The sequence below is a fragment of the Hyla sarda genome, chromosome 2, assembly GCF_029499605.1.
Source record: "Hyla sarda isolate aHylSar1 chromosome 2, aHylSar1.hap1, whole genome shotgun sequence".
Classification (NCBI taxonomy): domain Eukaryota; kingdom Metazoa; phylum Chordata; class Amphibia; order Anura; family Hylidae; genus Hyla; species Hyla sarda.
This window is the reverse complement of record NC_079190.1, coordinates 303,202,007-303,228,535: the sequence shown is the minus strand read 5'-3', so window position 1 is coordinate 303,228,535 and position 26,529 is coordinate 303,202,007. Positions and strand designations below refer to the sequence as shown.

The window sequence follows — 26,529 nt, the reverse complement described above, 5'->3', positions numbered from 1 at the left end:
TCATTTTTTTTTTCCGCAGACGGGGCTATATGAGGGCTCCTTTATTGCGCAGGGGTCTGTAGGTTTTATCAGTACCATATTTGTTTAGATGGGACTTTTTGATCACTTTTCATGAATTTTTTTATGGTATATGAAGTGACCAAAAATGCGCAGTTTTGGACCTCAGTGCGGTTTACTAACCTTATATTTAAATAGGGTGACTTTTATTAGCCCCTTAACGACGCAGGATGTATATTTACGTCCTGCGCCGGCTCCCGCGATATGAAGCAGGGTCGCGCTGCGATCCCGCATCACATCGTGTCGGTCCCGGCGCTCATCAACGGCCGGGACCCACGGCTAATACCACACATCGCCGATCGCGGCAATGTGCGGTATTAACCCTTTAGAAGCGGAGGTCAAAGCTGACCGCCGCTTCTAAAGCAAAAGCTAGTCAGTCGGGCTGTTCGGGACCGCCGCTGTGAAATCGCAGCATCCCGAACAGCTTACAGGACACCGGGAGGGCCCTTACCTGCCTCCTCGGTGTCCGATCGACGAATGACTGCTCCGTGCCTGAGATACAGGCAGGAGCAGTCAAGCGCCAATAACACTGATCACAGGCGTGTTAATACACGCCAGTGATCAGGATAGGAGATCAGTGTGTGCAGTGTTATAGGTCACTACGGGACCTATAACACTGCAAAAAAAAAAAGTTAAAAAAAGTGTTAATAAAGGTCATATAACCCCTTCCCTAATAAAAGTTTGAATCACCCCCCCTTTTCCCATAAAAAAAAATAAAACTGTGTAAATAAAAATAAACATATGTGGTATCGCCGCGTGCGTAAATGTCTGAACTATAAAAATATATCGTTAATTAAACCGCACGGTCAGTAGCGTACACGTAAAAAAATTCCAAAGTCCAAAAAAGTGTATTTTGGTCACTTTTTATACCATTAAAAAATGAATAAAAAGTGATCAAAAAGTCTGATCAAAACAAAAATCGTACCGATAAAAACTTCAGATCACGGTGCAAAAAATTAGCCCTCATACCGCCCTGTATGTGGAAAAATAAAAGAAGTTATAGGGGTCAGAAGATGACATTTTTAAACGTATACATTTTCCTGCATGTAGTTATGATTTTTTCCAGAAGTGCGACAAAATCAAACCTATATAAGTAGGGTATCATTTTAACCGTATGGACCTACAGAATAATGATATGGTGTCATTTTTACCGAAATATGCACTGCGTAGAAACAGAAGCCCTCAAAAGTTACAAAATGGCGTTTTTTCTTTGATTTTGTCGCACAATGATTTTTTTTCCCGTTTCACCGTGAATTTTGGGGTAAAATGACAAATGCCACTTGAAAGTAGAATTGGTGATGCAAAAAATAAGCCATAATATGTATTTTTAGGTGGAAAATTGAAAGGGTTATCATTTTTAAAAGGTAAGGAGGAAAAAACTAAAGTGCAAAAACGGAAAACTCTGAGTCCTTAAGGGGTTAGGGAAGGTGTTAATTCACTTTTTATCTTTTATTTTCTTTTCTTTACACTTTTCACATTTTTTTTTTCCCATAGGGGGCTATACCATGCAATCTTTTGATTGCTTACACTGTTCAATGCTGAGCTTTGGCTCAGCATTGATAAGTGTGATCAGTGCTCTGCTGCACTAGCCTGCAGAGCCCAACTAGAGCCTCAGAGCATCAATCGGACGGCAAACAGGCAGGTAAATGCCCTCCCGACATGCACTCAGTTGATCGGGACCCGCGATTTCACCACGGATGTCCCAATCAGCTCCCTGAGCTAACTAACCCAAGTCTAGCTAACCAGAATTTAGACGCCTTGATCAACTTTGATTGTGGTGTCTAAAGGGTTAATGCCGGGCATCTGCCTGATCGGTGATGTCTGGTATTAACCGTGAGTCCTGGCCGTCTATAGCAACCGGGACCCACCGAGTATGAAGCGTGATCAGCTTGTGAGCGTGCTTCAAACCCCGGTAATGGGAAAACGGTGCACAGGTATGCCCTTCGACCTTAAGTACCAGGACAAAAGGGCGTACCTGTACACCCTTTGTCCTTAACAGGTTAAAGAATGCAGAAGAATGGTCCCATTGCTCCTTTTTACTTGTCCTCAAGCACAGATATTAATGGATATTTCAAATCCCAATTTTGGACATTTCACCATGAATCTCATTTAATAGGATTACTTTCTGAATAAATTAGTTTTGAAAGCCATTATATTAAATAATATAAACATTTTATTTCACATGAATATGCTTACCGTGTAATCTTGAATACTCTAAGTAACCGTATACACCGTAAAACAGATATCCCAAGTGGAGACATGATGTTGCTGGCAACTAGCAGGATTTCAAGAAGCCCAGTGCATACAACAAAGCAGTCAAAACGATTGAAAAGAGACATAAAGTATGACTGGAAACCAAGTGCATAGATCTTCAAGATCATCTCCATAGTGAACAAAGCAAGCAGGACCTCATTTGCAATATCTGAAAGGTAAACAAAATGAATACAAACATCAAACTCACTATTAAAACAATATAACATGAACTAGTCACCATTGTTTGCTAAAGATAACCTGAATTTATTTATATAAACTCATTCCTTGATATGGATGTCCACTTCAGTGGCACCTTCCAGCAATTGGACTAATATCTAGGCAATGATCTGTCACTGATTTAAAATAACACATTGTCATAGTGACTTCATTGAGACCAGAGCTGCTTGTGGCAGCTAACAGTCATTGTTAACCGGCACGGGACTACCCAATGACTGAACAATTAATCATAACGGTTTACTTGCGCTAAGTAGTTCATTGCTGTGTGAAGGCTTCCCAAAGGCAGTCAATGGCCAGACTTTTTGTTGTTGCCATAGTGTCATACCTCCTAGAGACAGCAACATACACCCACGGTCTGTGTCCCCCAATGGAGCAGATAGAGAAAACTGGAATTATTTTGCAAAAAGCAACCAATCACAGCTCAGCTTTCATATCTTAACTAGCTCTGGTAAAATAAAAGCTGAGCTGTGACTGGTTGCTATGGGCAAATCACTCCAGTTTCTGTCTTGGAATATGCACCACAGATGCTGCAGATAATGGCTGTACTTCAGCTTATCTGCAGCATCTGTGGTGCATATTCAATACAAATACCCCAAGATTCCCCTAAAAGTACCCTAAATTTTCCTCATCTCTTGAGCTCTCTCTTTTGTCAGCTGGTCCTTAACTGTGCATTATAGATGAGCGAGCCGAGGCCTGAAAACATGGATTTGACCTGAATTTCCGGGTGGTTGCAACTCGAAAAACTTTCTAATATTTCCTGGTTTGGATGCGTGAACCAAGAAATGTGCGAGACAGTGAAATTATGTCAGTTTAAAAGACATTCCTTGCAATGATCCCGCCACAGTCTGTCATTTAACCCTTTAGATGGCGTGACCAATGACGATCACTGCTTCTAAAGTAAAAGTAAGCATCAGTGGTAGCTCAGAGCAATCCCCTGCAACGTTATCTCAGGGGTACAGTAAGCTAAACTGGTGGAGAAGGGTCCACTTACCTGCCTCCTGCTGCTGATCACTAAGTCACCAATGTATCCTGGCTTGGCCAGGCTATATCAGTGGATTGCCATTCTCACTGTGCTGAGTCCTTAAGAGTTAAAAGAATACTCCGGGATATATAAAAAAAAAAAATAAATCACACTTCCCCAGGCTGCTGGCATTTAAAAAACAAAAAAGGACTCTCTGGCTGCTGCCGCTCCTCCAGTATCCCGCTCTGGCCTTTGCAGCAATCCTCTTCCTGGTTGCTGGTGGTCGATCTGTCACACTGCAGCTCAGGTGATTGATGGCCACAGTGATGTCCTGCCTCAGCCTAGGTTGAGTGGCAGTATGACTTATTCGGCCCTGAAACCAGGAAGAAGACCGGAGCTGTTGCATAAAATGCAACACTGCCACTCAGCCTATTTCCGTTTTAATTAAGTTTTCTGTTAGTCATTAACCCCTTAAGGACTGAGCCCTTTTTCACCTTAAGGACGCAGCCCTTTTTTGCAATTCTGACCACTATCACGTTATGCATTAATAACTCTGGGATGCTTTTACTGATTATTCTGATTCCGAGATGGCAAATTCTACTTTAACACAGTGGTAAATTTTCGTCGTTACTTGCATCCTTTCTTGGTGAAAAATCCCAAAATGTCATGAAAATTTTGAAAATGTAGCATTTTTCTAACTTTGAAACTCTCTGCTTGTAAGGAAAATGGATATTCCAAATAAATTATATATTGATTCACAAATACAATATGTCTACTTTATGTTTGCATCATAAAGTTGACATGTTTTTACTTTTGGAAGACATCAGAGGGCTTCAAAATTCAGCAGCAATTTTCCAATTTTTCACAAAATTTTCAAAATCAGAATTATTCAGGGACCAGTTCAGTTTTGAAGTGGATTTGAGGGGTCTTTATATTAGAAATACCCCATAAATGACCCCATTGTAAAAACTGCACTCCCCAAAGTATCCAAAATGACACCCTTTAGGTGTTTCACAGGAATAGCAGTAAAATGAAGAAGAAAATTCAAAATCTTAATTTTTTACCCTTGCATGTTCTTGTAGACCCAGTTTTTGAAATTTTACAAGGTGTAAAAGGAGAAAAAGCCCCCAAAAATTTGTAACCCAATTTCTCTCGAGTAAGGAAACACCTCATATGTGGATGTGAAGTGTTCGGCGGGCGCAGTAGAGGGCTCAGAAGGGAAGGAGCGACAATGGGATTTTGGAGAGTAAGTTTTTCTGAAAGGGTTTTTGGGGGGCATGTCACATTTAGGAAGCCCATATGGTGCCAGAACAGCAAAAAAACTCCAACATGGCATACTATTTTGGAAACTACACCCCTCAAGGAACGTAACAAGTGGTCCAGTGAGCCTTAACACCCCACAGGTGTTTGACGACTTTCGTTAAATCGGATGTGTAAATGAAATTTTATTTTTTTTTAAACTAAAATGCTGGTGTTCCCACAAAATTTTACATTTTTTGCAAGGGGTTATAGTAGAAAATGCCACCCAATATTTCTAACCCCATCTCTTCTGAGTATGGAAATACCCCATGTGTGGACGTCAAGTGCTCTGTTGGCGCACTCCAATGCTCAGAAGTGAAGAAGTCACATTTGGCTTTTGGAAGGCAAATTTTGCTGAAATGGTTTTTGGGGGGCATGTCTCTTTTAGGAAGGCCCTATGGTGCCAGAACAGCAAAAAAAAATTTAAAATAAAAAAATACATGGCATACTATTTTGGAAACTACACCCCTCAAGGAACATAACAAGGGGTACAATGAGCTTTAACACCCCACAGGTGTTTGACAAATTTCCGCTAAAGTTGGACAGGAAAATGAAAAATTAGATTTTTTCACTAAAATGCTGATGTTACCCCAAATTTTTCATTTTTACATGAGGTAATTGGAGAAAAAGCCTCCCAAAATGTGTAACCCCATTTCTTCTGAGTATGGAAATACCCCATAAGGCAAACTACAATGCTCAGTAGAGAAGTAGCGCCATTGAGCATTTGGTGAGAGAATTTGCCATATGCATTTACAAAGCCCCCCGTGGTGCTAGAACAGTGCCCCCCCCCCCCCCCCCCCCACACACACACACGTGAACCCATTTTGGAAACTATACCCCTCACAGAATTTAATAAGGGGTGCAGTGAACATTTACCCCCCACTGGCGTTTGACAGATCTTTGGAACAGTGGGCTGTGCAAATGAAAAATTATATTTTTCATTTTCACGGACCACTGTTCGAAAAATCTGTCAGACACCTGTGGGGCGTAAATGCTCACTGTACCTCTAATTACATTATGTGAGGGGTGTAGTTTCCAAAATGGGGTCTGGCACTATGGGGGCTTTGTAAACACACATGGCCTTCAATTTCGGACACATTCTCTTTCCAAAATCCCAATGGCGCTCCTTCTCTTCTGAGCATTGTAGTTCGCCCGCAGAGCACTTTACATCCACATACGGGTATGTTCTTACTCAGAAGAATTGGGGCTACAAATTTTGGGGGGCTTTTTTCCTATTCTCCCTTGTGAAAATAAAAACATTTAATTTCATTTTCACATCCAACTTTAACAAAAATTTGTCAAACACCTGTGGGGTGTTAAGGCTCACTATACCCCTTGTTACATTCCATGAGGGGTGTAGTTTCCAAAATGGGGTCACATCTGGGTATTTATTGTTTTGCGTTTATGTCAGAACCGCTGTAAAAATCAGCCACCCCTGTGCAAATCACCAATTTAGACCTCAAATGTACATAGTGCGCTCTCACTCCTGAGCCATGTTTTGTGCCCGCAGAGCACTTTACGCCCACATATGGGGTATTTCCGTATTCAGGAGAAATTGCGTTACCAATTTTGGGGGTCTTTTTTTTTCCTTTTACAGCTTGTGAAAATTAAAAGTATGGGGCATTTTTTTTTTTACACTAACATGCTGGTGTAGACCCCAACTTTACCTTTTCATAAGGGGTAAAAGGAGAAAAAGCCCCCCAAAATTTGTAACACAATTTCTCCCTAGTATGGAAAAACCCAATATGTGGCCCTAAACTGTTTCGTTGAAATACGATAGGGCTCCGAAGTGAGAGAGCGCCATGAGCATTTGAGGCCAAAATTGGGGATTTGAATACGCCACAAAAATACCCGGCGGCAGTGTTTTCCAAACAGGGTGTCTCCAGCTGTTGCAAAACTCCCAGCAAGCCTGGACAGTAAGTGGCTGTCCGGCAATACTGGGGGTTGTTGTTTTTCAACAGCTGGAGGCTCTGTTTTGGAAACAGTGCCGTACAAGACGTTTTTTTTTATTTTTTTATTTGGGGGGGGGCTGTGTAGGGGTATGTGTAAATGTAGTGTTTTACTTTTTATTTTGTGTAGGTGCAGTGTAGTGTAGTGTTTAAGGGTACATTCACACGGTTGGGTTTACAGTGAGTTTGAGCTGGGAGTTTGAGCCGCGGTGGAAAATTTGCTGCATCTCAAACTTGCAGCAGAAAACTTGCTGTAAACCCACCCGTGTGAATGTACCCTGTACATTCACATGGGGGGGCAAACCTACAGCTGTTGCAAAACTATAACTCCCAGCATGCACTGACAGACCATACATGCTGGGAGTTGTAGTTATGCAACAGCTGAAGGCACATTGGTTGTGAAAAACTGAGTGTTTGTTACTTAACTCAGTGTTTCGCAACCAGTGTGCCTCCAACTGTTGCAAAACTACAACTCCCAGCATGTACAGTCTCTCAGTGCATGCTGGGAGTTGTATTTTTGCAACAGCTGGAGGCACACTGGCTGTGAAACACTGAGTTAGGTAAGAAACTCCACCTCACTCCTGCTGGGTATGGGTGAATGGGGCTGTCTCGGACAGCCCCATTCACCCTTTTTTTCCGGGTCACCAGAGACCCGATTTGGCCCGGAATAGCTCAAATCGACGGTCTGAATTGACTGACGATTTGTACGGCGCTGTGCGCTAAGAACTTCTTAGCAGCGCTGTACATTTATGCCGCTCGTCCTTAAGGGGTTAATGGACGCTTCTCCGTTTACTGTAAAACTATGCTAAGCTCTCTCTACGCTACCTCTGCCTGTAAAGCTACGCTAACTGTGTAAAACTACACTACCTATGTAAAGAGAGCTTAGCGTAGTTCTACAGTCATGGGACTACAACTCCCTGCATGTCTGGACAGCCTTTGGCTGTTCAGGCAGGATGAAAATTATAGTTTTGCAAAAGTAGCAGAGATGACTGTGCTCTGCTACATTAATGTAGCAGAGGCAATTTTGTTCTACTATGTTAATGTAGCAGAGGAAAGCGTGCCCTGAGCGATAAGTAATTGATTAGGGGTATACAGCTATCCATATAGATGGCTGTATACTGTGATCATTAGTCCATTTACCACCTCCATTCCCGCTCCATCACTAGAGGCGGAGCTAAACAGGAAGATGACAGAGCTGGAACTGGGATTAAGTTAGGCTCTCCAAGGGGAGAAGACATTCAATAATGTACTAACCCATTTTTTCAGTTTTTCTTCTCTTCAAGTGTCAGATACGTGAACGTTGATGATGTGCGTTTTTATTCTTTTTATTTTTTTATAAAATTGTTAATCAGGGGAGCTTTTTTTCTAATAATGTTTTAGAATGTGTAACGGTCCCCATATTTTCATTCTCAGTCAGATACCAACGAAGCAGCAACAGCCTGACGTTATCAGGGTGGGCGAGCACCATTGAGAAAAGAAGAAAAACACAAAAAATGGGTTAGTACATTTTTTAGGGTTTCCCCCTGGAGAGCCTAATTTACCTCTCCCGTTCCAGCTCTGCCATCTTCCTTTGTAGCTCTGTCTCTAGTGACGGAGCTGGATCGGAGGTGGGTAAGTGGACTACTGATCACATTATACAGCCAATAAATTAACTAGCTGCTCCAGGCGCACTCGCTCCTGCTACATTAACCTAGCAGAGCGCAATAGCCTCTGCTACATTAAGCCATTCAGGACAGGTACTTATAAGGACCAAGGGCATACTTTTATGCCCTGTGGTTTTTCCAATCACTGACGTTTGCCGGGCAGTGATCAGAATCGGAGGACTGCTGTAATCGCATAGCAGGCATTCTGACACATCGCCCAGGGGTGGCCTGAAACATGCCCTTGTCAGCATTTGCCGTGATTGGACTGTCTATTCTGACTGGTGAATCACAGTACTTCCACTCCCACAGAATTGAATCAGATCTGTCTGATTATCATGTGCCAATCTTATGTGTCTGGCCAAGGGAGTATCTGCATTAGTCTGTATTGTACTTAAATGTTTCCCAATACACCACCACAATTCTTGTGTAGTCTTGCCCACATTAAGTTTGGGGCAAGAGCAGCTAGCGATATACAAAACATTTCCACTGCTGCAGTTTATAAAATCCAAGATGTTGTAAACCTGCCCATCAGCAGCGATATATGAGAACACAATAGAAAAATAGAAAAGGGTTAGTTAACCCCTTAAGGACCCAGGACGTACTAGAACGTCCTGGCACCCTGGGCTTTAAGGACCCAGGATGTACTAGTACGTCCTGGTGTTTCTCCGGTCTCTGCCGCGCCCCAGGCAGAGATCGGAAGTGGATGCCTGCTGAAATCCTTCAGCAGGCATCCAGGGCAAACGCCGAGGGGGGCCATGTAGGCCCCCCATTTCGGCGATCGCCGCAAATCGGAAGGGAAATCGCCCTTGCGATCTGCAGCGATACCAGGCTGATCGGGTCTCTGGGACCCGACCTCCCGGTAATTTTGCATGATCCCGGCTGTCACAGACAGCCAGGACCATGCTAATGTATAGGAGCAAGGTGGCAAGCTTGCCACCTCCTCCTATACCCTGCGATCCATCGGTTAGTTAACCGACCAATCGCAGGGGGGGGGGCGGTTACTTCCTCCCGCCCTGCCCGGCCCCTTGAAGTCCGGAGAGGACGGGAGGAAGACCGGAGGCTGTGGCGGGGGATGGGGGAGTGCTGGAGACCGGCCCCGGTACTTACCTCGTCCCTGAAGACCCGGATCCCGGCGGCAGAGAAGGCGGCAGCGGCGACAGGCGAGTTCCTCTTCAGCCGCGGTCGGGCCCTTTAGAGCAATGCACGTCGCCGTAAAGCGACACGCATTGCTGTAATGGGACCCTGTAAACTACAACTCCCAGCATGCCCAGACAGCCCTTGGCTTCTGGGCATGCTGGGAGTTGCAGTTTTGCAACATCTGGAGGTCCACAGTTTGGAGACCACTGTGCCCTTCCAGATGTTGCAAAACTACACATCCTCAGCATGCCCTTACTGTCCAGGCATGCTGGGAGTTGTAGTTCTGTAACATCTGGCCCTTCAGATATTGCAGAACTACAACTCCCAGCATGCCTGGACAGTTTTGGCATACTGGGAGTTGTAGTTTTGCAACATCTGGAGGGCTGCAGCTTGGACACCACTACACAGTGGTCCCCAAACTGTTTTCCAGCTGTTAACGTAACCACTACTCCCAATATGCCCTTCGGCTGCCTGGGCATGCTGGGAGTTGTGGTTTTGCAACGACTGGAGGCACACTGGTTGGGAAACATTGTCTGTTTCCTAACTCTGTGTTTCCCAACCCGTGTGCCTCCAGCTGTTGCAAAACTATAACTGCCAGCATGCACTGATAGACTGTGCATGCTGGGAGTTGTAGTTTTGCACCAGCTGGAGGTCCCCCCCCTGTGAATGTACAGGGTACATTCACATGGGCAGGGGGCTTACAGTGAGTATCAGGCTGCAAGTTTGCGATGCAGCAATTTTTGCGCGGCAGCTGAAACTCGCAGCGGGAAACTCGCTGTAATCCCCCGCCTGTGTGACTGTACCCTAAAAACACTACACTACACTACACTAACACAAGCCGTTGACTGTCCAAGCATGCTGGGAGTTTTGCAACAGCTGGAGGCACCCTGTTTGGGAATCGCTGGCGTAGAATACCCCTATGTCCACCCCTATGCAAATCCCTAATTCAGGCCTCAAATGCGCATGGCGCTCTCACTTCGGAGCCCTGTCGTATTTCAAGGCAACAGTTTAGGGTCACATATGGGGTATCGCCGTACTCGGGAGAAATTGCCTAACAAATTTTGGGGGGCTTTTTCTCCTTTCACCCCTTATGAAAAGGGGAAGTTGGGGTCTACACCAGCATGTGGGTGTAAAAAAAAATTTTTTTTACACTAACATGCTGGTGTTGCCCTATACTTTTCATTTTGACAAGAGGTAAAAGGGAAAAAAGCCCCCCAAAATTTGTAATGCAGTTTCTCCTGACTACGGAGATACCCCATATGTGGGCGTAAAGTGCTCTGGGGGCGCACAACAAGGCCCAGAAGGGAGAGTGCACCATGTACATTTGAGGTGATTTGCACAGGGGTGTCTGATTGTTACAGCGGTTTTGACAAACGCAAAAAAAACAAAACCCCACATGTGACCCCATTTCGGAAACTACACCCCTCACGGAATGTAATGAGGGGTGCAGTGAGAATTTACACCCCACTGGTGTCTGACAGATCTTTGGAACAATGGGCTGTGCAAATAAAAAATTTTGTACAGTCCACTGTTCCAAAGATCTGACAGACACCATTGTGCTCGCTGTACCCCTTGTTACGTTCCACAAGGGGTCTAGTTTCCAAAATGGTATGCCATATGGAGGTTATTTTGCTGTCCTGGCACCATAGGGGCTTCCTAAATGCGACATGCCCCCGAGCAAAATTTGCTCTCAAAAAGCCAAATATGACTCCTTCTCTTCTGAGCATTGTAGTTCGCCCCTAGTGCACTTCAGGTCAACTTATGGGGTACCTCCATACTCAGAAGAGATGGGGTTACAAATTTTGGGGGGTATTTTCTGCTATTAACCCTTGCAAAAATTTGAAATTTGGGGGGAAACATACATTTTAGTGAAAATGTTTTATTTTTTTTTACATATGCAAAAGTCGTGAAACACCTGTGGGGTATTAAGGCTCTCTTAATTCCTTGTTACGTTCCTCAAGGGGTCTAGTTTTCAAAATGGTATGGCATGTGTTTGTTTTTTTTGCTGTTCTGGCACCATATGGGCTTCCTAAATGCAACATGCCCCCCAAAAACCATTTCTGAAAAACGTACTCTCCAAAATCCCCTTGTCGCTCCTTCGCTTCTGAGCCCTCTACTGCGCCCGCCGAACACTTTACATAGACATATGAGGTATGTGCTTACTCGAGAGAAATTGGGCTACAAATACAAGTATAAATTTTCTCCTTTTACCCCTTGTAAAAATTCAAAAATTGGGTCTACAAGAAAATGAAGATTGTGAATTTTCTCCTTCACTTTGCTGCTATTCCTGTGAAACACCTAAAGGGTTAAAACACTGACTGAATGTCATTTTGAATACTTTGGGGGGTGCAGTTTTTATAATGGGGTCATTTGTGGGGTATTTCTAATATGAAGACCCTTCAAATCCACTTCAAACCTGAACTGGTCCCTGAAAAATAGTGAGTTTGAAAATTTTGTGAAAAATTGGAAAATTGCTGCTGAACTTTGAAGCCCTCTGGTGTCTTCCAAAAGTAAAAACACGTCAATTTTATTATGCAAACATAAAGTAGACATATTGTATATGTGAATAAAATAAAATAAATATTTGGAATATCCATTTTCCTTACAAGCAGAAAGCTTCAAAGTTCGAAAAATGCTAAATTTTCAAATTTTTCATCAAATTTTGGGATTTTTCACCAAGAAAGGATGCAAGTTACCACAAAATTTTACCACTTTGTTAAAGTAGAATATGTCACGAAAAAACAATCTCGGAATCAGAATGATAACTAAAAGCATTCCAGAGTTATTAATGTTTAAAGTGACAGTGGTCAGATGTTCAAAAAATGGCCGGGTCCTAAGGTGTAAAATGGCTGGGTCCTTAAGGTTAAAAGGGTTAGAAAAGGGTTATCAGAAGGGTTAGTGAATTGTTTGGTTTTTGGAAACACTTTATGTGTGGAACTTTGGACACATGGGAGGGGTAGGTAACCAGGTCTGATGTGATGGTTTATCCTCTTCTAAGTGACTATGCACAAGTACATTGGTCCCCTTCTAAATGTAATGCTACCAAAGACACATGTGCTCTCCCACCACCTCAAAAATAAATTTGCATATGTGGGTGCACATGTGCTCCCCATAGCGGTACCCTTAGCCTGCCAGTACTGCCATAAAGAAAGGAATTGTGGGTGAGGATAAAGTGCAGTAACTGAAAAACAAAAGAATAGTGCTTATGAAAGTGTCTACTTTTCGTGTCAAGAAATGTGCTCACTGCAGTGATACCCAAATCGTGTTGAACGTTGCTATAAAGAGATTCAACATCTAAACTCATCAAAATAGTGGTGTCCGTGACAACCAAATCATTAATTTTGAGAACTGTGTCCTTCGGGTACCTCATGTGAGAAGGGAGGGAAGAAACAAAAGGTGATAAAACTTTGTCTACATATTACTGGACACTATAGGAGAACCTTTAACCGGGTTCATGTGTTTTTGGTATAACATAAAATTTGGAAACGGTGGGGGAATTGTTCAGGCTAAATTTGCATTCATATAACACTCCATCAGATTTGGCACACAGGCCTCCTTCAATTCCTGTAGATACTCAGTGGTTGGATCGCTCGGCAGAATCTGGTAAGTATCCCTATCATCAAGCAGTCTGTGAGTCATCTTAACATAATGATCTCTGTCTTGGAGGACTATGTTTCTGCCTTTATCAGGTGGTTTAATTATTAAATTATTGTCCTCCTGTGATGCTTGAAGGGCTTGTTTTTCTTCCAAATTAAGATTAGAATGTATAAGAGGTTTTTTGGGAGGTATTTTCTGGATATCACGAGTCACTAGATTAACAAAGGTATCTATCTGAGAGTACTGAGCAAATGTTGGAGTCATCAGAGACCGTAGTTTTAGTTCTGTAAAAGGGATCATTATCTCAGACCCTAATCCCTCACTTTCCTCCTGATGTGATTGTAAAGTTTCAATGGCTCGAGTCACATTGAGTCGTACTAATCTATCATCCTGATTATTTTGATTGTGCCACTTAAGAAGGGCAAGTTTACGGACAAATAAACTGATATTCTTCACCCATGTAAATTCCTTAAATCTTGGAGTCGAGGAGGATGATAGGCTCTTAAGTAATAAGGACCTCTCTGACGTACTCAGGCAAAAAGATGATAGATTAAATATTTGCATATTATCATAACTAGCATCAGCCAATTGCTTGGTGGTTAAATCATTGTGTTTTTGCGTGTAATGATGACTTTCATTAGACATTGGACTGATACCAAAAGTTCTATCTGACTGAGCTAGGTCACTGCTGATATGTTGTAAAGAAAACGGACTCAATGAGGGTAATAGATTGCCTGCTGTGGATTCCCAGTCACTGTGTAAAGACATGGTAGATGACATAAAATCCTCCTTCAGGTGTACCATACTTGGCACATCATACAAGATGAAAGCAACACCATTTAAGTATCCTGTGGATTCATCATGAGGGGACATATTGGCCCCATCAATGTGTGCTATTCTTGTCACATCATCTGAGGCTGAGGCAGCATCAATATGTGCTGTTTCTGTCACATCTTCTGAGGTTTAGGCAGCATCATCCCCCAAAGGTTGTTATTTTTTCCAAAATAATTTCACGGGGGGGTTTACACTGTCCTGACACCATGGGGACTTTGAAAGTGTGCCAGGGTCCCCAAAAACTATTCAGGATAAATTCTCTATTTAAAAGCCAAATGTTGCTCCTTCCCTTATGAGCCCTGCCGTGTTCCTGCACAGCACTTTATAGGAGAAACTGGGTCACAAATATTTGGGAGAAACTGGGTCACAAATTTTGTGTTTTTTTTTTATTTAATTATTTTTTTTTGTCCTTTTACCCCCTGTGAATTTTAACCCCTTAATGACCAAGAACATAAATATATGTCCTGGTGCGGCGGTACTTCGCGCACCAGGACGTACATTTACGTCCTGTGCATGACCGCGAGCATCAGAGCACTGCTCGGGTCATGCACGGCAGGTCCCGGCTGCTGATAGCAGCCAGGGACCCACCGGTTATGTCCAGCGATCGCACGGATGTCTGCCATTACCCCCTCAGGTGCCATGATCAATACAGATCAAGGCATCTGTGGCAGTGCGGCTACTGTTTTAGCTGTCGCAGGGATCAGATCAGCTAACATGGCAGATGGAGGTCTTCCCGCCATCTTCTGCTCTGATCTGCCTATCAGCAGACCAGAGCAGAAGATCGCTGATAATACTGATCACTACTATGCCCTATGCATAGCAATGAACAGTATTAGCAATCAAGTTATTGCTATAAATAGTCCCCTATGATATACAAAAAGTGTAAAAAAAAAGAAAGTAAAGAAAAAGAAAGTTAAAAAAATTTGAAAAATCCTCTTCCCCAATAAAACTGTAATTGTCCCTTTTCCCCCCCCAAAAAGTGTAGAAAAAAATATTTAACAAACATATTTGGTATCGGCGCTTGTGTAAATGTCCGAACTATTAAAATATAATGTTAATGATCCCGTACGGTGAACGGCGTGGATGTTAAAAAAAGAAATAAATAATCCAAAATTACTGCTTTTTTGTCACATTTTATTCCCCAAAAAATGTATACAAAAAATGATTACAAGTTTTATATACACAAATATGGTATCAATAAAAATTACAGACAGACGGCGCAAAAAATGAGCCCTCATATCGCCACTTACACGGAAAAATAATAAAAAGTTATCGGTTGTCAAAATAGAGGGATTTTACATGTTCTAATTTGGTTAAAAAGTTAGTGATTTTTTAAAAGTGGTACAATTTTAGAAAAGTATGTAATCATGGGTATCATTTTAATCGTAATGACCTACAAAACAAAGAACACATCATTTTTACCGTAAATTGTATGGCGTGAAAACGAAACCTTCCACAATTTGCAAAATTGCTGTTTTTTTTTTCAATTTCCCCACACAAATATTATTTTTTTTGGTTGCCCCATACATTTTATGGTAAAATTAGTGATATCATTACAAAGGACAACTGGTTTCACAAAAAAACAAGCCCTCATACTAGTCTTTGGATGAAAATATAAAAGCGTTAAGATTTTTAGAAGGCAAGAAGGAAAAAAAACAAAATGGAAAAATAAAATTGTGCTATTTTTGGTTTCTTTTTATATCATGAAAAAATTTATAAAAAGCGATCAAAAAGTCCTATCAATACAAAAATGGTACCGCTAAAAACTTCAGATCATGGCGCAAAAAATGAGCCCTCATACTGCCCTGTATGTGGAAGAATAAAGTTATAGGGGTCTGAAAATGACAATTTTAACCCCTTAAGGACCAGGCCATTTTACACCTTAGGACCAGAGCGTTTTTTGAACATCTGACCACTGTCATTTTAAACATTAATAACTCTGGAATGCTTTTAGTTATTCTGATTCTGAGATTGTTTTTTCGTGACATATTCTACTTTAACATAGTGGTAAAATTTTGTGGTAACTTGCATCCTTTCTTGGTGAAAAATCCCCAAATTTGATGAAAAATTTGAAAATTTTGCATTTTTCTAACTTTGAAGCTCTCTGCTTGTAAGGAAAATGGATATTCAAAATATTTTTTTTTTTTATTCACATTTCCAATATGTCTACTTTATGTTTGAATCATAAAATTGACGTGTTTTTACTTTTGGAAGACACCAAAGGGCTTCAAAGTTCAGCAGCAATTTTCCAATTTTTCACAAAATTTTCAAACTCACTATTTTTCAGGGACCAGTTCAGGTTTGAAGTTGATTTGAAGGGTCTTCATATTAGAAATACCCCATAAATGACCCCATTATAAAAACTGCACCCCCCAAAGTATTCAAAATGACATTTAGTAGGTGTTTTAACCCTTTAGGTGTTTCACAGGAATAGCAGCAAAGTGAAGGAGAAAATTCACAAGCTTCATTTTTTACACTCGCATGTTCTTGTAAACCCAATTTTTTTATTTTTATAAGGGGTAAAAGGAGAAAATGTATACTTAGATTTGTAGCCCAATTTCTCTCGAGTAAAGACATACCTCATATGTCTATGTAAATTGTTCGGCGGGCGCAGTAGAGGGCTCAGAAGCGAAGGAGCGACAAGGGGATTTTGGAGAGTACGTTTTTCAGAAATGGTTTTTGGGGGGCATGTTGCATTTAGGAAGCCCCTATGGTGCCAGAACACAAAAAAAAACACATGGCATACCATTTCGGAAACTAGACCCCTTGGGGAACCCCACAGGTGTTTCACAACTTTTGCATATGTAAAAAAAAAAATTTTTTTCACTAAAATGTGTGTTTCCCCCCAAATTTCACATTTTTGCAAGGGTTAATAGCAGAAAATACCCCCAAGATTTGTAACCCCATCTCTTCTGAGTATGGAGGTACCCCATAAGTTGGCCTAAAGTGCACTACGGGTGAACTACAATGATCAGAAGAGAAGGAGTGATATTTGACTTTTTGAGAGCAAATTTTACTCGGGGGGCATGTCGCATTTAGGAAGCCCCTATGGTTCCAGAACAGCAAAAAAAAAAACATGGCATACCATTTTGGAAACTAGACCCCTTGAGGAACGTCACAAGGAATAAAGTGAGCCTTAATACTTCACAGGGGTTTCACGACTTTTGCATATGTAAAAAAAATTTTTTTTTTCACTAAAATGTGTTTCCCCCCAAATTTCACGTTTTTGCAAGGGCTAATAGCAGAAAATACCCCCCAAAATTTGTAACCCCATCTCTTCTGAGTATGGAGGTACCCCATAAGTTGACCTGAAGTGCACTACGGGCGAACTACAATGCTCAGAAGAGGAGGAGCACCATTGAGCTTTTGGAAAGAGAATTCGTTTGGAATCGTAGTCAAGGGCCATGTGCATTTACAAAGCCCCCCGTGGTGCCAGAACAATGGACCCCCCCCCCACATATGACCCCATTTTGTAAACTACACCCCTCACAGAATTTAATAAGTGGTGCAGTGAGCATTTACACCCCACTGGCGTTTGACAGATCTTTGGAACAGTGGGCTGTGCAAATGGAAAATAAAATGTTTCATTTTCACGGATCACAGTTCCAAAAATCTGTCAGACACCTGTGGGGCGTAAATGCTCACTGTACCCCTTATTACATTACATGAGGGGTGTAGTTTCCAAAATGGGTTCACATGTGGGGGGGGGGTCCATTGTTCTGGTACCATGGGGGCTTTGTAAACACAAGTGGCCTTCAATTCCGGACAAATTTTCTCTTCAAAATCCCAATGGCGCTCCTTCTCTTCTGAGCATTGTAGTGCACCCATAGAGCACTTTACATCCACATATGGGGTATGTTCTTACTCAGAAGAAATGGGGTTACAAATTTTGGGGGGCTTTTTTCCTATTTTCCCTTGTGAAAATGAAAAATTTAGGGTGACACCAGCATTTTAGTGAAATTTTTTTTTTTTCATTTTCCCATCCAACTTTAATGAAAATTTGTCAAACACCTGTTACGTTCCGTGAAGGGTGTCGTTTCCAAAATGGGGTCACATGTGGGTATTTATTTTTTTGGGTTTATGTCAGAACCGCTGTAAAATCAGCCACCCCTGTGCAAATCACCAATTTAGGCCTCAAATGTACATAGTGCACTCTCACTCCTGAGCCTTGTTGTGCGTCTGCAGAACATTTTACGCTCACATATGGGGTATTTCTGTACTCAGGAGAAATTGCGTTACAAATTTTGGTGTTTTTTTTTTCCTTTTACCTCTCGTGAAAATAAAAAGTAAAGGACAACACCAGCATGTTAGTGTAAAAAATTTTTTTTTTTTACACTAACAGGTTGGTGTAGATCCCAACTATTCTTTTTCATAAGGGGTAAAAGGAAAAAAAGCCCCCAAAATTAGTAGTGCAATTTCTCCCGAGTACGGCGATACCACATATGTGGCACTGTTTCCTTGAAATACGACAGGGCTCTGAAGTGAGAGAGCGCCATGCGCATTTGAGGACTAAATTAGGGATTGCACAGGGGTGGACTATAGTGGTCTCAGACTGTAGCCCTCCAGATGTTGCTAAGTAACTCACCAGCTTCTGTTGGATCCAGGGAGCTGCGTCGCTGTCCTCTTCTTCCGCCGATCGTTGCCCGCTGCCGCCGCTGATCGTCGCCCGTTGCCGTCGCCGATAGGTAAGTGGATCTTTGGCGCCGGTCCCTGTCGGTTCCCCCGTCCTGCCCCGCCTATTGTGGGTGGGCAGAACAGGGAAACCGAAAGTAAACCCCTCAGCCCCCGATCTGCTATTGGTGGTAGTGTCTAGACCACCAATAGCAGAGATAGGAGGGGTGGCACCTCGGCCACCTCACTCCTATTGCTTCAAGGGGATCGTGGGTGTCCAGAACATCCACGATCCCCTTTATTTTCTGGCTCACCGGGTCACTATAGACCCGTATGACCAGGAATAGCCTGATGACCCCCCTGGGCATTTGCGCGGGGTGCCTGCTGATAGATATCAGCAGTCACTCCGGCCCGGTCCCTGCCCGGCACGCGGCAGGGGCCGGAATTCCCACGGACGTATGAGTACATCCCTGGTCCTTAAGACCCAGGGTGCAGGGACGTATTCATACGTCCGTGGTCCTTAAGGGGTTAAACATATACATTTTCCTGAAGTACGACAAAATCAAACCTATATAAGTAGGGTATCATTTTAATCATATGGACCTACAGAATAAAGAGAGGGTGTCATTTTTACCGAAAAATGTACTGCGTAGAACGCAAGCCCCCAAATGTTACAAAATTGTGTTTTTTCTTCAATTTTGTCGCACAATGATTTTTTCCCGTTTCGCCGTAGATTTTTGGGTAAAATAAATGCCATTACAAAGTAGAATTGGTGGCGCAAAAAATAAGCCATCATATGAATTTTTAGGTGCAAAATTGAAAGAGTTATCCTTAAGGGGCTAAAACAATTCAAGGTTACACCCCCATTTTTGTGTAAAAATTTTAATTATTTTTTTTTTTTTATAGTCTTACACTCGGTGATAAACTCAAAAACATACAAACAGCTTAGCAAAGCTGTACCTGTAGGAAACAGACTTTACGGTAGTTGTACATTTTGTAACTAACTATAATGTTGCCAGCAAAACCATTCAGATTGGAAGCTTTTTTCATACAGTTAAACACCTTATTACGTGCCGCACCACTTATGTGGTATATGTCTTGTTCTGTCAGTGTGGCCTCTTTTATGTGGGCAAGACCATCAGGCAGCTCTGTGCACGCATCTGCAAACACTTTGATTCCATTAGAACAGGCAATGGAGCCCCTAGATGTATTGCCCACATGAGAGAGGCACACGGATGCAACTGTGAGGGAGTCCGGTTTGCTGGTCTTAAAAGAGTTAATGTTCCTGAATATGGAGGAGATAGGAACAACCTTCTCCTCCAAAGAGAGGCACGCTGGACAATTCAGCTGGGAGCACTCGGTGCTATTGGTCTTAATGACCGTCAGGATTTGAGCCCATTCTTATGAATGTGTTACTCTGTTTTAATTAATATGCTTATATGTTTCCATAGCGACCCTTACCTGTTATAGGTGTCGTCTATGGCATGACGTGCAGTGTGGCAAGAGGAAGTGCGTTGCTACGCACGAAACGTTACATCCCGCACGTCTCCTGCTGTCTGTCTACTCCCTGACCTGATGTGTTCTTTTCACAACTGAAGAATAAAGATACTTGTTTTATGGCGAGTGCCGTCTCTTCATAATTTTATCCACGTATACATTTTTATGGTCCACTGTCACAAAATTTTGTTAAACGTCTATGGGTGTAAATGCTCACTGCACCTATTACATTCCTTGAGGAATATAGTTTCCAAAATGGTGTCACATAAGAGGGGTTTCCACTGTCCTTAAACCATGGGGGATTTATAAATGCAACATGGCCCCCAAAAATTATTCTAGCAAAATTTCAATCAAATGTTGTTGCTTCTTCCCTTCTGAGCCCTATCGTGCACCTGCGGAGCATTTAACATCCACATATGGGGCATTTTCATACTTGTGAGAATTCGGTTAACAAATTGAGGCTTTTTTCTTTGTTTACCCCTTGTAAAAATGAAACATTTGGGGCTATAATAAGTGTAAAAAAATGAAGATTTTGACTTTTCACAGAGACCTCCGTTCAGTCGCCCTGTTCTGAACAGGAAAGCTTGGAGCTTATGTGTTCGTGATGTCATGCCATGCCCCATCCAAAGGACATAAATGGCTCCAAGCTCCAAGCTTCCGTGTTCTAAACGGCTAGTACATAGACATCACGCCTCCTTCCGTAGACATGAATAGAGGGGGTGTGACGGCTGTAGTCGCCAGTCATCTGGCACGGAGCAGAGTTCGCTCCATGCACCGGATGACTGGGGTGCCAAGCCGGAGATCGCGGGGGGTCCCTCATGATCAGACATACTATCCCCTATCCTTTGGATAGGGGATGAGAATGCGGCATAGCCATCTAAGGACTAGTTACATGTATATTTTGGGATTAATTGAACAAATTTTTTCTACCTGGGTTTAACATAACTACACAGTTAAAAGTATTGAGATGGAATGTGGCATAGCCATCTAAGTGTAAGTTACGTGTATTTTCTGAGCTTAATCAAAATATAGTATTTCTACCCGAGTTCAAAGAGTACCTGTCATTTGTAAAAAACTTTTGACGTTCTAGCGATACTTCAAAAAAGTTTGGATTGTTGTGGTTAGAGTGTTCAGACCTCCTCCGATCAGGAGAACAAACCGGGAGAAGTCTGCACTGCCACATGTTTCTCTACCTGCCTCTGAGTAAAGTGATCGAGACATGATTATAGAATTACATTGTGATTCAGGAGAGAAGTCATTTTCTCGAATCATGGAGGTCTGAATCAGACTCCCCCCAATCAATACTTTTGACATGTGGCGAGGACACATCAAATGTTTTTACAAGAGATTGAGACTGAACATGACATAGCCATCTAAGGTTCAGTTACATGTATTCTCTGTGTTTAAACTTAGGGTAGAACAGGACCCTTTAAACAGTTTTCCCACCAAACAAACAGAACCAAACAGACAGGTTTACAGTTCAATAGTTCTGGGTTTATTGTAGCAGCTCACATACAACAATAACCTTTGATTGCATAACGCAGTAAAACAGAAAAGTAAATGTCCTTTACACCAGGTTATTTATATAAACATAAACTTCCATGCTGCTCACCCAAAACTTGGCAGTGCTCACACACCAGAACTGGAACATCCACAATGTAGCCTAGGTATTTAGCTTGTCCCATCCCTATGGCACACTTTTCTGGATTGGCAGTAATCTTAGCTTCTAGTCTAGGGAGTCTAGAGCAGACTGAATCCTACTTAAATAGCTTCTCTAATTTAGACTAAAGATGACAAGGTCATCTAAGTAGGCTGCTGTAAATTTCTTGTGAGGAATCAGAATCCGATTCATTGCCCTTCAAAATGTGGTAAATGTGGCTCCTTTTAACCCAAAGGGCACCCTGACATACTGACAATTTTTACGTAGTAGAAAAATCTGTTTTTGCTCGAGCCTCTTTTGCCAAAGGTATGTGCCGATACCCTTTTGTGAGATCCAGAGTTGTTATGTATCTCGCTGAACTTAACCTTTTATTAGCTCATCCACCCTGGGCATAGGGTAGAAATCCATTTTTGTAACCTCATTGAGTTTCCGGAAGTCATTGCAGAGCAGGCAGCCTTCATTTGGTTTTGGGAATAATACAATTGGGCTGGACCATTCACTTTTGGATTTTTTAATTACTCCTAAAGTCATCATTTTCTGGACCTCCTCTGCAACAATCTGTCTACGGGCTTCTGGAATTTAGTAAACGTCTTACCTTTACCTGAGGCATAAGGTACCTAAGCATCTAATGTTCAATACTGTTTGCACAACCTGGCAAGCGACAGAACAGGTCCTTATTCTGTTGCAAATACTCCCTAGTCTCATGTTTTTCGTAACAAGTTAAGGTATCAGTAACTTTCACCCTATTGTACTCTGGTTTCGGAACCAGAGTAGCGCAAACTAATGCTGCCAGTGACTCCCTTTCTCTCCAAGGTTTAATCAAGTTTACATGATATAATTGCACTGTTTCCTTTTCCTTGGCTGATGCGCATTGTAGTTTAACTCCCCAACCTTTCCAAGGATCTCAAAAGGTCCCTATCTCTTAGTAACAACTTGCTTTCATTGGTTGGCACTAGGATTAGAACCCGGTTGCCTAATTGTAGCCGAACGATTGTACGCACTTCTTTGAGTCTCTTGGGATCTCTGCAAGTGTTCCTTCACTATTGGAATAACTTTCAAAATTAAGAACCACTCTAATGCACATACGAAACCACTCACAATCAACCGATTCTGGGTATCTGGTAGCATAATCAATAATTAACAAAATAAATACTGATGGGGCAACAAAGTGCTCCTGAAATGAGACATAGGAGCATTTAACTGGCAGGTAGTGTGTGATATAGTACAAAAACACAACATACATAAGTGCACTGATGTGGTGGATGTAACAATGACATTGACTAACCCTCAAAACTGATGTAAAATTGAGACATTAGCCAGTATATCCTTATATGAAGGACATACCTGAGCCCGCATACCAACTCCAAGGTTTCTCAAGTGATGCGGGACCTAGCCTAAACCTGCCTGTACATGATAAGCAAAACAGGGGCAAATGCGCAATTGCAAAAGCTTTTGGTCCGTCTTACAGACTGCACTACAGGTCTCAGAAGAGAAGGAGTGACATTTGGCTTTTTGAAAGCGAATTTTGCTCTGGGGGCATGCCGCATTTAGGAAGCCCCTATGGTGCCAGGACAGCAAAAAAAAAACACATGGCATACCATTTTGGAAACTAGACCCCTCGGGGAACGTAACAAGGGGTAATTTGAACCTTAATACCCTACAGGTGTTTCACGACTTTTGCATATGTAAAAAAATATATATTTTTTTTACCTAAAATGCTTGTTTTCCCAAAAATTTAACATTTTTTAAAAGGGTAATAGCAGAAAATACCCCCCAAAATTTGAAGCCCAATTTCTCCCGAGTACGGCGATACCCCATATGTGGCCCTAAACTGTTGCCTTGAAATACGACAGGGCTCCAAAGTGAGAGCGCCATGCGCATTTGAGGCCTAAATTAGGGACTTGCATAGGGGTGGACATAGGGGTATTCTACGCCAGTGATTCCCAAACAGGGTGCCTCCAGCTGTTGTTAAACTCCCAGCATGCCTGGACAGTCAACGGCTATCTGGCACTACTGGGAGTAGTTGTTTTGCAACAGCTGGAGGCTCCGTTTTGGAAACAGTGGCGTACCAGACGTTTTTCATTTTTATTGGGGAGGGGGGTTGTATAGGGGTATGTGTATATGTAGTGTTTTTTACTTTTTATTTTATTTTGTGTTAGTGTAGTGTTTTTAGGGTACAGTCGCATGGGCGGGGGTTCACAGTAGTTTCTCGCTGTCAGTTTGAGCTACGGCAGAAAATTTGACGCAGCTCAAACTTGCAGCCGGATACTTACTGTAATCCTCTGCCCATGTGAGTGTACCCTGTACGTTCACATTGGGGGGGGGGGGGGGGGGGGAATCCAGCTGTTGCAAAACTACAACTCCCAGCATGTACGGTCTATCAGTGCATGCTGGAAGTTGTAGTTTTGCAACCGCTGGAGGCTCCGTTTTGGAAACAGTGGCGTACCAGACGTTTTTCATTTTTTTTGGGGAGGGGAGGGGGGCTGTGTAGGGGTATGTGTATATGTAGTGTTTTTTACTTTTTATTTTATTGTGTGTTAGTGTAGTGTAGTGTTTTTAGGGTACAGTCACACAGGCGGGGGGTTCACAATAGTTTCTCGCTGGCAGTTTGAGCTGCGGCAGAAATTTTGCCGCACCTCAAACTTGCAGCCGGATACTTACTGTAATCCTCCGCCCATGTGAGTGTACCCTGTACGTTCACATTGGGGGGGACATCCAGCTGTTGCAAAACTACAACTCCCAGCATGTACGGTCTATCAGTGCATGCTGGGAGTTGTAGTTTTGCAACAGCTGGAGGCACACTGGTTGTGAAACACCGAGTTTGGTAACAAACTCAGTGTTTTGCAACCAGTGTGCCTTCAGCTGTTGCAAAAGCTACAACCCCCAGCATGTACGGACAGCGGAAGGGCATGCTGGGTGTTGTAGTTATGCAACAGCTGGAGGCATACTACTTTGGCTGGGGATGCTGGGGATTGTAGTTATGCAACAGCTGGAGACACACTGGTTTGCTACTTAACTCAGTGTGCCTTCAGCTGTTGCAAAACTACAACTCTCAGCAGTCACCGACAACCAACGGGCATGCTGGGAGTTGTAGTTATGCAACCACCAGATGCACCACTACAACTCCCAGCATGCACTTTAGCTGATTGTGCAAGCTGGGAGTTGTAGTTACACAACAGCTGAAGGTACACTTTTCCATAGAAAGAATGTGCCTCCAGCTGTTGCAAAACTACAAGTCCCAGCATGCCCATAAGGGCATGCTGGGAGTTGTGGTGGTCTGCCTCCTGCTGTTGCATAACTACAGCTCCCAGCATGCCCTTTTTGCATGCTGGGAGCTGTTGCTAAGCAACAGCAGGAGGCTGTCACTCACCTCCAACGATCCTCGCTGAACCAGGTCAGTCCCTCGTCGTCTCCGCCGCCGCCGCTGCTCCTGGGGCCCCGATCACAACAGGGGCGCCGGGGATCGGGGTCCCCAGTACCCGGGGTGCACGTCCCGCACCCGCTCACGTCCTCCGGAAGAGGGGCGGAGCGGGTTGCGGGAGTGACACCCGCAGCAGGCGCCCTGATTGGTCGGCCGGTAATCCGGCCGACGAATCAGGGCAATCGTGAGGCGGCACCAGTGCCACCTCACCCCTGCTGGCTCTGGCTGTTCGGGGCCGTCTCTGACGGCCCCGATCAGCCAATAATTCCGGGTCACTGGAGACCCGATTGACCCAGAATCCGCCGCAGATCGCTGGACTGAATTGTCCAGCGATCTGCGGCCATCGCCGACATGGGGGGTCATAATGACCCCCCTGGGCGATATGCCCCGATGCCTGCTGAACGATTTCAGCAGGCATCGGGCACCGGCTCCGCTCCAGATGGTTGCGGGGGGCCGGTAAAACACATGACGTTCTCATACGTCATGTGTCCTTAAGGACTCGGAAATGGAGACGTATGAGAACGTCATGTGTCCTTAAGGGGTTAAGTGATGCGGGACCTAGCCTAAACCTGCCTGTACATGATAAGCAAAACAGGGGCAAATGCGCAATTACAAAAGCTTTTGGTCCGACTTACAGACTGCTCCCAGTAATAAGCCCCATCTAAGTAGGCTGATGAGTTGCCGGCCTCACAGGTGCATCTAAATGCTACCTATACATGATAATAAAGTGCTTGCTATTCCTTATAAATGCACATCAGCATTTGGGCTTGAGCACTTCCTGACATTTTAGACCACGTTCTTGTTGTGTTTGTTTTGTATTATTATACCAATGCGCCTTTATTATCATGTATAGGTAGAATTTAGATGCACCTGTGAGGCCTGCAACTCATCAGCCTACTTAGGTGGGGCTTATAGCCTGCTTCCCTCCTCCCATTGTTTGTAAGATTTTTCACACTGGAGTTATTACTGGGAGCAGTCTGTAAGTCGGACCAAAAGCTTTTGTAATTGCGCATTTGCCCCTGTTTTGCTTATCATGTACAGGCAGGTTTAGGTTAGGTCCCGCATCACTTGAGAAACCTTGGCCTTGGTATGCGGGCTCAGGTATGTACTTCATATAAGGATATACTGGGCGCGGTGCGGCGGGTCGGGGGTGGGGGGTCGATCGCGGTGCGGTGGGGGCGGGTCATTATCGGCTTATCGGCAAGGTAATTGCCGATACCGATAATGCCCAAAATCGTGATTATCGGCCGATAATATCGGCCATACCGATAATCGGTCGATCCCTACCTCACAGTATTCAAAATTACATGCAGATGCCATATGCCATACAGCAAAAAAAACAAAAAACAAACAACAACAACAAAAAAAAAAAA

General features: G+C 43.1%; 1 protein-coding gene across 2 annotated transcripts in view; it reads right to left on the bottom strand.

The window, feature by feature from the left end:
- CACNA1S (calcium voltage-gated channel subunit alpha1 S) overlaps positions 1 to 26,529 on the bottom strand; it is a 727,186-nt gene that overhangs the window by 506,077 nt on the left and 194,580 nt on the right. For both annotated transcript variants that reach the window (XM_056557608.1, XM_056557607.1), the window contains one exon: positions 2,254 to 2,479. In XM_056557608.1, the coding sequence (XP_056413583.1) occupies positions 2,254 to 2,479 (226 nt within the window). The remainder of the gene's footprint in view (positions 1 to 2,253; positions 2,480 to 26,529) is intronic.